The sequence below is a fragment of the Apteryx rowi genome, unplaced genomic scaffold (assembly GCF_003343035.1).
Source record: "Apteryx rowi isolate R43461 unplaced genomic scaffold, aptRow1 scaffold_138, whole genome shotgun sequence".
In the NCBI taxonomy this organism is placed as follows: Eukaryota; Metazoa; Chordata; class Aves; order Apterygiformes; family Apterygidae; genus Apteryx; species Apteryx rowi.
This window is the reverse complement of record NW_020447619.1, coordinates 1,016,533-1,028,156: the sequence shown is the minus strand read 5'-3', so window position 1 is coordinate 1,028,156 and position 11,624 is coordinate 1,016,533. Positions and strand designations below refer to the sequence as shown.

The following is an 11,624-nucleotide window of genomic DNA, read 5'->3' as shown; positions in this document are numbered from 1 at the left end:
GAAAATTCATGTTGAAAACCCTTTAAGAGTCATTACTCACCCTGTAGGAACAAAAACTGGAAAAGGAAAAAAAGAAAATAAAAATCATGGTAGTGAAAAGAATCACATTTAACCTATTGAGCCCTAGCCCTACCTTTTCTGAAGCATCTTAATTCAGGCTATTTTGTAAGCTGATTAAGAATCACTATGTTATACGCTTCCCTCTTTATTTTCTTTCATATACTATCTCCTAAGAATAAGGAAACTTCCATTTCCTTTCACCTGTATTTATCTGCTAAGATACCAACGCTAGAAATATACTGATTTACTCATTTTTAGAACAAAACTGATTAGGGAATTAAAATTCAAAGTCTTAAAGTGATATGCAATCAAAATTAAAAAGTTTTAGCTATTGAGGGCAGCATAGGTTTTTCTACATACAGTAGTTTTGATAGAAAGGTATGTGCACTAAAGATAGAAAGGTGTGCGCTAAACATGATAAAAGTGAGTATATCCTTATGCTAAAGGGTTTTATCTTTTTTTTTTTCCTGTTTCTTTTCAGTGAAATAAACAGACGCAATTCAAATATTTGAGTTGTCAGGAATACTAGCACTGTCAAATCAATACAGCTGAGGAACAGCAATTTCATTTATTTCCCTTGTCAGCTAAATTCACCTTGAGGGGTTTTCATGTATTGGTTTTCAGAGCATTACTGTGATTTTTAGATTTTAAATGGAGACTTCAGTATCGGCATTAAAAGGAAAAGGGAAAGTTCTGTGACAAGAGATGTCTGATAGAGAATCAATTAAAGAAAATCAGTAGACCTGGAGAACTGATATGAAACCACCCATCCAAAGTCCTTCTACAGAGTACAGCTTAACTCAGTTTAAATTGTTTTTGGTCAGGATTTATAACATGTGGAGCCAGAAGCTCAGCTGATGTAAAATTGCACCAGTCCCAGAGCCAATCTCACAGATCAAGAAACAAAGTGGAAAAATGAGAAAAACTGAAGAAAAAGTATTTAGATAGTTTTCTCACTCATTTTTGGGGAGACAGTTGATTTTAAAAAAAACCCTGCTTGAAATCAAATTTTAAAAACCTACAAGTGCAGACTGTCAAGATCTTTGTAGATGTTGCTGTTCAAATCATTTTGTCAGTATCTTGTGAAGCAATTTCTGTATTTACTTGGGAATAAACAGTGTTGAATTCTAGATTAAGTTAGCATCTCCAGTTTGCTCTCTTCCTCAGCCAGCCCCCTGCCCTGCTTTTTTGGAAAGAAATACACTAGCAGGGACTCAAAATATTGCTCGGGTAACACAGCAATAGAGAAAAGATAAAATTTTCCCTAAAGGAGATTTTACAGAAATTAAGAGAATTGTACCAGGCAAGAACTTGGCTCAGCCTATACAGAGGCACTGCAGGTGGCATGTGCAGATCTGCTCACAGATATGTTCTGTTTAGTAAGTTTTCATGTACAGCCGGTACAATACACCAGTTTATCTGTGCTCTTCGCATTCATGTTTGTATTTACTGCTGTGGGCTGCAGCGACAGGCTGTGGTGTGGGTGGGCACCACCTGGGTTACTGGGGGCAGCACCTCTGCGATGCCAGAAATCTCAGCAAGACAGAGCTTGGAAAAGGCACCTATAAAATTTTAACTAAGCAGGATGTGTAAACAACAGCCTCCTCTCTTCGAAAAACAAAATTTTTACTTAATGGGGGGGTCAGAAATGTCACAGAACAGATATTTTTTGGACTGTGCTGTTTAGAAAACTTAGCACTCTTAGTATTCCAGCACTGCTCATCAAAAACACTGAAGGTTTTTTTTTGTGGGRATAAAAGAGCGCAAACAGCTAAATCAATCGGAAGAGCAGCTACTCAGAACTCAGCCCATGAGGACGACATAAAAAAGCTATTTCCATACACATTTAAAGAATTAAGTCTTTTCTTTCCTGTTGTCTCACCTAGTTTGGAATAAATTTTAGAGATGTTCTAAAAGAAATAAGATAAACAACCTTGTGCCTTCTAAAATTTAAAAGAATATACCTGTAACAGAAATAATGGATAATCTAATGGGAGATATTACCCTCTGGAATTTAAAAAAAAATTTTAAGGTTGTCCTCTAACACTGGTTTTTGCAAAGCAGTACTTTATACATTTTTTAATGCATACTTCTACAACCCATATTCCAATGTCAGACTGGATCTATAGGGACCCAGAGATAAGTACCATTTTACTATGGTGATAAAGGACAAGAGGAATACATTCTTGTGCATTTGTTCCCTTTAAAAAGTTTATCTGTGAAAGACAGAAAGCCATGACGTTTTCAAAGACAGCAAAGCTTTAAAAAATTCAATTTATATTCACGGCTGAGTTTCACTGCATGAGCTTTTTATTTTCCTAAGCATTTATCAATAAAATCATCTAAAACTACTTTCTTGATGATACACAATGCCCAAGCTATATATTCACTTATTTTGCTTAAAGAAGGCTGCATCCTAAAAAAAATAAAATAAAAAAAAAATCACGCAGACGAGCCCAAATGCAGATTGAGGAGCCTAATTTTATTTAAATTTTTAGTTAACTATTTGCTGTCAGTATTGGTAGTCTAATTTGATCAGTATTAGGGAGTTTGCTCTCGCCTTGGCGCTGTCCTCCCCAGCTCGCAGGACGCTGCAGGACATCCATGCAGGGTGCTTAGGGGGTGCAACATGAAAGCTGGTGGCACGTCCCCAGCTGAAAGGTGAAGTGGGAGCAGGAGACCTTGCCACCCACCCCACCTCTCCCCATGCCAGACAAATACCCCTATGAACACCGATGCCTCCAGAAAACCCCTGGAGAGCTTTGGCATGACGGGTGTCCCTGTGCACTCACCCGCTTGGCCGCGGCATTCTGGAAGGCGGGCTCCTTCGCATGGCCTCCCCGCAGCTCGAGTGGCTATTGCCCTGGGCACGGGACCCTGGTGGCCAGCCAGCCTGCCTGCCCGCCCCACGGGCCACCACTTGCCGGCTCCTCAACTCGCTCCTGAGGACAGGCCCCGGGTCTCAGATAACCCACCACCTGTTCTGCCACTGGATGGGCTCCTGAGCAATAAATTACTCTGCTTTACATGGTTCAAATTTCAGCTTTTATTTGGTTTTTAAATTAAAAAAATAAATTTCGTTATTAAATAGTGGAATGGGTCTAAACTAATGTTTTACAGATCAATTCACTTGCTTTAGGATACCACCAGAGAAACAATTAAAGTATACCGCCCAAACAAGACTCTCTGTTAGAAAGCTCAACAGTGGCGTAATTCAGTTAAACTGAAAAGAAAAAAAAAAGTCTTAACGATTACAATGAGCATTAGAAGTAAACCTCTGGTTTTAGTGTCCTCCAAACCTAATTTCCATTGCAAAGGCAGTCATTATGTTCAGAATACTATACCACAGTGCTAATGTCATCGGCTTCATCTGGTTTCTTTTGCCTGCTTGGCAGGGATTTCAAGTACTCAAGGTGCCTCCTTGCATCCTCTTGATTTTGCCGCACATAATAAACCACGTATGAGATCACCATGGTGAACCAGCCAAACATGGTGACCAGCATGGCGTAATCAGTAGTCTTTTTAGGAAGGTTACAGAGGTCAGCATCATTGGCCGCGTTGAGGAAGGGTCTCCCAGCGTGTTCGTCTAACACAGATGTCTTACAGATGACGTTGTTGGCGGTCTCGTGGTTGGACGCCATGCTCCTCAACACCTGCTGCAGCGTGCAGTCACAGTGCCAAGGGTTGTTTGCGATTCTGGCTCTGGCCTTTAAGTTGTTGAAAGCGTTTTTGTGCACGCTTTGAATCCGGTTGTCAGACAAATCCAGAGTCTGCAAGGTTTCTGCCACCCCTTTAAAGGCATGTTCGTCTATAAATTCAATCCCATTTTTTGATAAATTGAGGACTCTCAGTTGATGCAAGTCCTTAAAAATTTCATTTGGGATAGAGGTTATCTGATTGGAGTCCAAATAAAGTAAGACTGTTTCTGGAGGAAGATCTCTGGGTATTTCCTTGAGGTTTGCATTGCTACAGCTGACGTTTAAACCTCCCGAGTGAGAACAAAGGCAGCCTTTTGGGCACATACTGGCAGAATGAAAGCACAGTATCATGAGGACAAAACTTTGTAGGAGCAGACACATGGAGAGGGAACGAGTTAACCACAGGTCTACCAGATGCATGCTGGGATGTCAGCATAATCACACGACCATTTCTCATTCAGCCAATGGTGGTGGGAAAAGGCTCCGCAAAGCTGAAATGTAGCTTCATTTTCTTCAGTGGGATTAGTAAAAACGGCCTAACATGTGCGTTTCCTCATGGTCAATATTCTTCTTAAAAGCACACCTATGGAGAAGAAAAGAAAAGTTCCTTATACTATAAACTCTAATCCCGATTTTGTTTCCATTAAAAAAAAAAAAAAAAGTAGGCAAAGTGAAAGGCACCGCTGAATGATCTACTATCCCATCCTACCAGTGCACCAGAGGATTTATTCAGGTAGCTCCTATTAGCATTAATCTGAGTTTAGTACATAAATCCCCAGCACATCTTTAAGAGGACAGACTACACTTACTCCAAATTGCAGTAGTTTGGGCTTTAATACTTATTAGGAGTCACTGTTTTTTTTTTTTTTTTTTTTTTTTTTAATTGCAGACCTTCCTAAAACAACAGCCATAAAAGTGAATTACATTTTTCCTTACTGGAGTAGAAGATGCATTAATAGGAGTTAGAGTCGGATCTCCAGCAACAATAACAACTAAATCAGGTATTTGTGGTGGTTTACATAAACTTATCTCAAAATAATTTATGATATTTTAAATCCAAATTAAAGCAATTAAAGGAAACATATTTTACTAAATCAATGAACAATTAAAAATTAAGTAAACCAAATACTGCTGGAAGACACCACAAAAATCCATCCTCTCCTTGCTTGTCTCCCTCTTCCTTTTTGCTTGTGAATATTGTATTTCTTGTACCTCACAGTACTTGCTAGATACTGCTGCAAGACTCACAGAAATAAGTTTTCTTGAATATTTTCTACTCATTTAACAAAAAGAAGTAAACAAATACCAGAATCTCTAATCTAAAAACCAAATAAACCTCATACACAACTATGCATGTGAACAGAACAAAATATCTCTTTCACGGCATACAATATGCTAATAGAACATAGGAAAATTATTGTTCCTGCTTTTCCTCTCTCAAGTTGGCTTAAAAATAGTAAATATCCAGAAGCTTTTCTGTTTTCTCCTTTAATTGGAACACAAATACAGAAGTCTGAAATGCTGACCTATAAGGTTTCAAAGACAGCCTCATTTATTTTTCCCCCTGTTATGGTAAACTATGAATTTCTAACCACAACAGGCCCATTTGTTTTCATGTACATGCCCTCTGTCTCTGTTGCAGCCTGGATAGTTGCAGCCTTCAGGTTGTATTTACATATAAATGAATTTTTTCTCAAACCCACAGTGTAGTTCACTGAACAGCACAATCCCTACAGGGAGGACGTTTGTGATCCTACAAGAAAAAAGACAAAATTGTATCGCAGTCATTTTTGCCTGCAGAACTGTAGAATTCACGCACTAACTGTAGTTTCTGGCACATCAGCACACCATGGATCAGATCTGTCATGGAGTATTTTAGACCCATAATGTAAGTTTTATTTAACTCTTTTGCTGATGCTTAGTACGTCGGTTGCCCCACCAGAAAAACCCAACTTGACAGCAAGTACATTATGTATGAATACCCCATTGCTATGGCTGGGGAATGGCAAGAGTTCAAAAAACTTTCACTGCAACCTCCTGCATCACCACTACTCTTAAACTTATTATTGATCAAGAGAGAGACTGCCTGAGACCCTAAACAGAAAGTTTACACTTGGATTCCATAAAAGGGAAATCACTATCTTCTACTCTAAAGCAAAAATAAAAACTTGTTAGCAATTTCTCTTCTCTAGTAACTTCATAAGAGAAAATGTAAAACCGTTATGAAGGGGAGTAAGCAGATTATGAATTCCCTATGAGGAAAGGGAGGTGAGGCAGCATCTCTGCTAGAGTCCTGCAAACAGGGTTTACTGTTGCACTGGGTGCATCCTTGCCATGTCTCCCTAAAACTGTTTTTGGTCACTGTGGTGCATAGTCTTCAGATCAGAGCAGAAAGAAATTCGTTGCGGAAGGAGCAAGCTACAGAAGTTGTTTTTTCCCAGCCTGCCAAGAAGTGTTAAGTACTTGCTAAAATGTGCAGCCCATTTTGAGGCCAAGCTGGAGCCGTCAGCTGCTTGCTCTGGCAGCTCCACACTGGCAATCTGCTTTTCCCTCCAGCAGCGCTGGGTGCTGCAGCACAAAGGCCTGTTCCCTGCAAAAATGGCCATATATTGTTTTTCCCCCCTCATGTTTATGTGTCTCACGACTGTGCTGAACCAAAAGTAAGAGCAGATAAGTTACCCGTATCATTGTCAAGCATGATGGGGTCACCAAGAATGCCCTCACCACCTACTACTTATGCACAGTGGTTTTTCACTAGCAATACTAGAATCATATTGCAGAAACGGACTGAGCTGAAAGGACCCTGAGGGCTCTTTGCAAAGGCCTGCAGTAGTTTCAGGTGCTTCATTTTGTAGAACAACAAACATCACACTCATCTCACCAGTGTGTGAGGACCAAACGTTATATTCATATCAGTATAGGCTAAAAAAAATTATGAACATCCTGGTCGGAAAAAAAAATCACCCCAAATCATAAAGTGTTCTTAGCATATTACTGTATCAAAGAGGCCTCATGCACAAAAGATAATGTGAAACGTCTTCATCCCACTGAAGACAAATGAAGTCCTTCTCCTTTAATGTACTAATATGTTCAGAGCGGAGAAAGTAGGATCATACATTACAGATTGAGCAGGGAAGTGTTTAATGAAGCAACGCCTCTTCAAAAGAGAAAACAAAGTAAATGGGTAAACAGAGAGAAAAACTCTCAATGTTTTAAGTTGTTAGAAAGAGCAAATACAAGTTGAAAACTCTAATTAACAATTCAGGCAACAAATGTATTAGCTGAGCAAGAATAAAGCATAACAACTTCTCAGCAAATGAACTGGAAGCAATCCAATGGGACAGAGCATCAGTCAGGGGAAGTGGAGCTTTGTTTACTTCCATAATCAGAATATCTGATCCAAGGGATATCTGTGGTTTGGGTTCTACCACTATACTCATACTGAGGACTTCTTTGACTCATAATTATCCTACTGACTGCAACAAAAGAAAACAAAACTAGAATCTGATCTTTTGTAATGTCAAAAGGAAGATCTGCGGCTTCTTGGGCATCGATCAAATTTTCTCCAACAGGAACATACTAAATACAGAAGAAGGTAGCAGAGGTTGGAATAAAGACAAAAGATACACAGCAGACAGAAAGATAACTAGAAGACTACAGAGAAAGGGATGGAAGACTGATTTAAAATAAGTATATGAATGAATTAGAAAACTGTGAATAAAAAGAGCACTGAAAAATAAATTAAATAGTAACTGAAGGCAGAGGGAAAGGAGAGCAATGCTAAAAGCACAGACAACCAGCATGGTATGAAAAGGCATTTTGTATGCATTTCTAAAACACAAGTACAAACATAGAGAACCTAAGGTATAAGCCAAACACTGCAGGGTCACAAAGGTCACAGAGGGAGTTACAAAGACGAAGCGGCAGAGAAGAACGGAAGGTGCCCAGAAGATGAAGAGGGACTGCAGCACTGTCCCAAAAGTATGAAGGATGCTAGGGGTAATCACATTAGCACTGGGATCCTGGGGAAAGGTGGTGAGAGCGCAGGGGCAAGGCAAGCTTGGGAAGTCAAGTCTGAGGGCACAGTGTGAAAGGGAGAGCATAGCTGTCAGCCCCCTACAGATTTTTACATGACTTCTAGGGTCAGAAAGTCTGGCTACAAACAGTTCTCGCTGCTGGTCTCTTATGCCAAGAGACATTTCCATCTCATGCACAACCATCTGTGCAGATTCCCTAAGCTAAATTGTTTCTTCACTGGCATTTGTGCAAYGCCACCATCTTCTTGTCACGTGCACAGAGTGCAGGATGGCACACACACCACACTGTGATGGAAATTCAGCGATACCAGTTTCATTTCTCTTAACAACGTAAGGTACTGGAATAACCTCTCTTCATGCCTTCAAAGCTGAATCCCTTGATAAAACAGATTGCCTCTGTCACTCCAGGGGTGTCCATGGGGTTACAGCTAACTAGAGATGCTCAGCATCTGGGCCCACAGTTTGTATTTGTGGTTACTGAAGTTGCCAAGATTAGAGAGGAATTTTTTTGTCACTGAAGTGTACATGCTCAAATGAGAAAGCAAGAAAGGGAAGAGGGAACAGGAAGAAGCCTAACAGATCAGCCACAGGGGGTAGCCTCATGGCTGCCTAATGATCCCATTCAATCTGCCTATTCTTTTACTTTTCTACTTCCAGAAAGAACAGTGTGGAAAAATTAAGTACAGCTCAACTTCCCAAGAAGATGTTGGCCATAGTGTGCCACTGCACAGTCCGCCTACCTTGGAAAAAACCCATCCATACCGTTCTTCCAGTGATTTACAGCTTGAAAAGTCGCTTGCCTGATAGCTTTAGGCACAGCACCCTGAAAAGTCCTGATTCGAACACAGATCCCAAATGGCATAACAGATCTCCACACAGAGTCCATTTCACTGCTTTTTTTCAATTAATAATAAAGGCACCCCTGTGAGTAATTGCTGGCCCTCTAGCCTGGAGAGGGACTGCCTGCATGGGATTTTGCAAACTGCCCTTATGCTTGTGAGGGCAACGCAACCATTTTCAAACCATACTCTCAGCTACAGCTGCACACCCAGTAAGCCTTCAATGGATCCCTGAAAAAAAAAAAAAAGCTTGACTTTTCAAGCCTAGTCCAAGAAAACTCCTGACATTTAGACTAACAACCTTCTCACTTGTAAACTGCAGAAGTTTGATATGGAATTAGAAAAGCCCAGGAAAAAAAGAATCCTCTAAAAAGGGCCCTTTTTTAGACATCCTTTAGGGCAAACTTGCACTTTGAATAAATATTAAAATTTTAAAACTAAGAATCCATTAAAAGGGAACATTGTAACAAGATCATTGTTTTATCTGACTTCCAGTCAATTACTGAGATGTTTTACAGTTTTGAAAGGTCTGCCATTATTATTATTACTTTTTTTTTTTTTTTAAAGACATTCACTATCTTGATAGATAGAAAAGACATGTTCATTGATAAATCTGGTCTCCTACTTCTCTATTAAAATAGGTCTTAACTTCACTATATTGGATACATTCGTTTTAAATCTGATCTAGGAAATTACCCACTGAAATAGAAAATGGATTAACTCTTTATTTTTAATGGATTGTTTTCCTTGAACTCAGTCTCCTGTAATGCTAATCTTTTATAGCATATGCACAAACCAGCCTTACTCTCCACATCCAAATACTCAGAGGCATATTTTATGTCTTTGTACTCCTTTTTTTGCCATTGTCATAAAAAGCCTTACACTAGTTTATCTCTAAATATACTACCTTGTAATTAGTATTGACAAGGCAGCTATAAGCTGAAGACAAAATTCGTAATGCCAGAGAAGGCTAAAATTCACAAGTGCTTCCCCTACCCAAACAGTCCAATTTGCTTTGGAACAGAGGACAGAACAATTTATCCTGAACCAGAAAAAGAGATTAGCCACCGCTACTCCCAAGCAACTGTAAATGGCATGCCTGTGAAGAATCAAAACAGGAAAGATATCCATGGAAATAATGATTTCCATATAGTCCTATCCTTAACCTGCCTTAAACCATGGTTAATACACAAACAGAAGCACACACCTCCCAGTAAGCTGCTCTCTGGGTTGGCCTGTACGTGTGTGTGAGCAGCATAAGCTGCTGGGTGCCAACAGGGTCCGAGCACAGTGGGAGGAAAAACCTCCGTGATCTCCCACCCTGCTCCTCCAACACTTGCCTCACTGCAGCCAGAATCTAACAACAATTGTTTAAAAAACACAAGAGAATCGATATGGAAATGCTGAACCTCCTTCTTCCATGTGTTAGTCTAAACCTGTTCCAGGATGGTAGTGACCTGAAGTCACTACCAACTAACAACTGTTCAAAAGCGACGGTATCAATATAACAGTAATCCACATAAAAAAAGGTTTTTTTCACTTCCTGTGGACAAATGATAAAACTACACCACGGCAGCGTGACTGTCTTAGAGCCTCTGACTGAGTGGGTACAGAGCCTGTAAGTGATAATACCTGCAAGCTGGAGCTGAGGAAAAGCAGCAGGATCCAAAGGAAAACACAGCAATTGCTTTTTATCTCTGTGCTATCTGCTCACTGCAGAACTGCGAACTTCATGGCTAACAAGTGAATTCCTCCAGACAAATTAATTTAAAATTCCTTTAAAAAATGCAGCCTGTCTACTATCAGAGGCAGCCATCGTGGTACATACTGCAGTCAAGTGCAATCTCACCAGCTGCACAGAGACTCAGGGTCGGGCTGTCCAGCTCTTTCTGCAGCCCTGAGACACCCTCAGGGAACAATTCAGTTTAGCGTATAAAACAAGAATCTGGTCTCGACGCTCTGGACCCAGGGTGCTGGCAACCTCCGTCTTTCCAACATCTCTCCCTGGTTTTCCTCAAATACTGTGTGGCTGGCTGACCGCTTCGGAGCACAGCTACCTTGAAGGCAGGTACTGAAAACGCTATAAAGCACCAAGCCACAGAGATGCCAAGAGCTGCTTGCAAGGCGCCAAGTGATTGAAATCCCCAGATGAAAGTCTCTGGCAGTGGAAGATTTTCAGGATCTCAGAACATGGCAAGATGAAATCCTAAAGCAGTAAGAAAAAAAATTAATAGAAGCCAACAGCAAATGAGGTGGGGAAGAAAAGAGCTCAGAAGATCACTGATTCAATGAATAGAAATGTCATGATTAATCAGTGTGAGCCTGAACTTCAAATACATAACGGATTCATTATCTAATGAAACACCAAATGTACTCAAACTACAATATTCTCCTTTAAGACAGGACTCAATCTCAGTGGATATTTTCTTCCCCCAAACCTTCCTCTATAGGCATCCTTTTAACAACTGTTCATGGCAAAACATTTCTAGCTGTAGAAGTGAATTGTGTAGGTAAAAGTTTACAGATCTTACAGCTATGAATACTTTCTCTTAAACAATTACAGAGTAATAAAATGGTTAAGGAGAGCCAAATGAACATTTTAAGCTAAAATTACTTTCTGATTGTGAGACCACAATGTATCACTCCTTATTACAGATTAACAGCTTGCTTAATTATACTGTGTGGGCAAATGAATCAGCACTTTAAGATTGATGGGTTGGGTTTATGTCAAAAAATGTATTTGACTTTTCTCCCTTTTCATCTCAAGTCAGAAATTATTTTATAACTCTCAAGTGATAAATAATTGTGTGAGGCTTAGCAGATATAAGAACAGCTCCATGACAGAAGAATATTAGCAATTATCTCCTTCTATCTTTCCTATGGTGCTTTGCTCTTGGAAGTCTTCTGTGGCAACACATTCCTTCGAATGAAACTGGATATGCTTGATGGAAATTGAAGGAAGAGCTCTTAGACCTCTTTCTTTCAAGTCC

The 11,624-nt window shown here is 39.9% G+C and overlaps 1 protein-coding gene across 1 annotated transcript; it reads right to left on the bottom strand.

The window, feature by feature from the left end:
- Positions 1-3,082: 3,082 nt before the first annotated feature.
- LRRC3B (leucine rich repeat containing 3B) lies at positions 3,083-4,341 on the bottom strand. The gene has a single exon (XM_026057314.1). It carries the CDS (start codon positions 4,176-4,178, stop codon positions 3,399-3,401), a length of 780 nt encoding a protein of 259 aa, XP_025913099.1. The 5' UTR covers positions 4,179-4,341; the 3' UTR covers positions 3,083-3,398.
- Between the last annotated feature and the right edge of the window lie 7,283 nt (positions 4,342-11,624).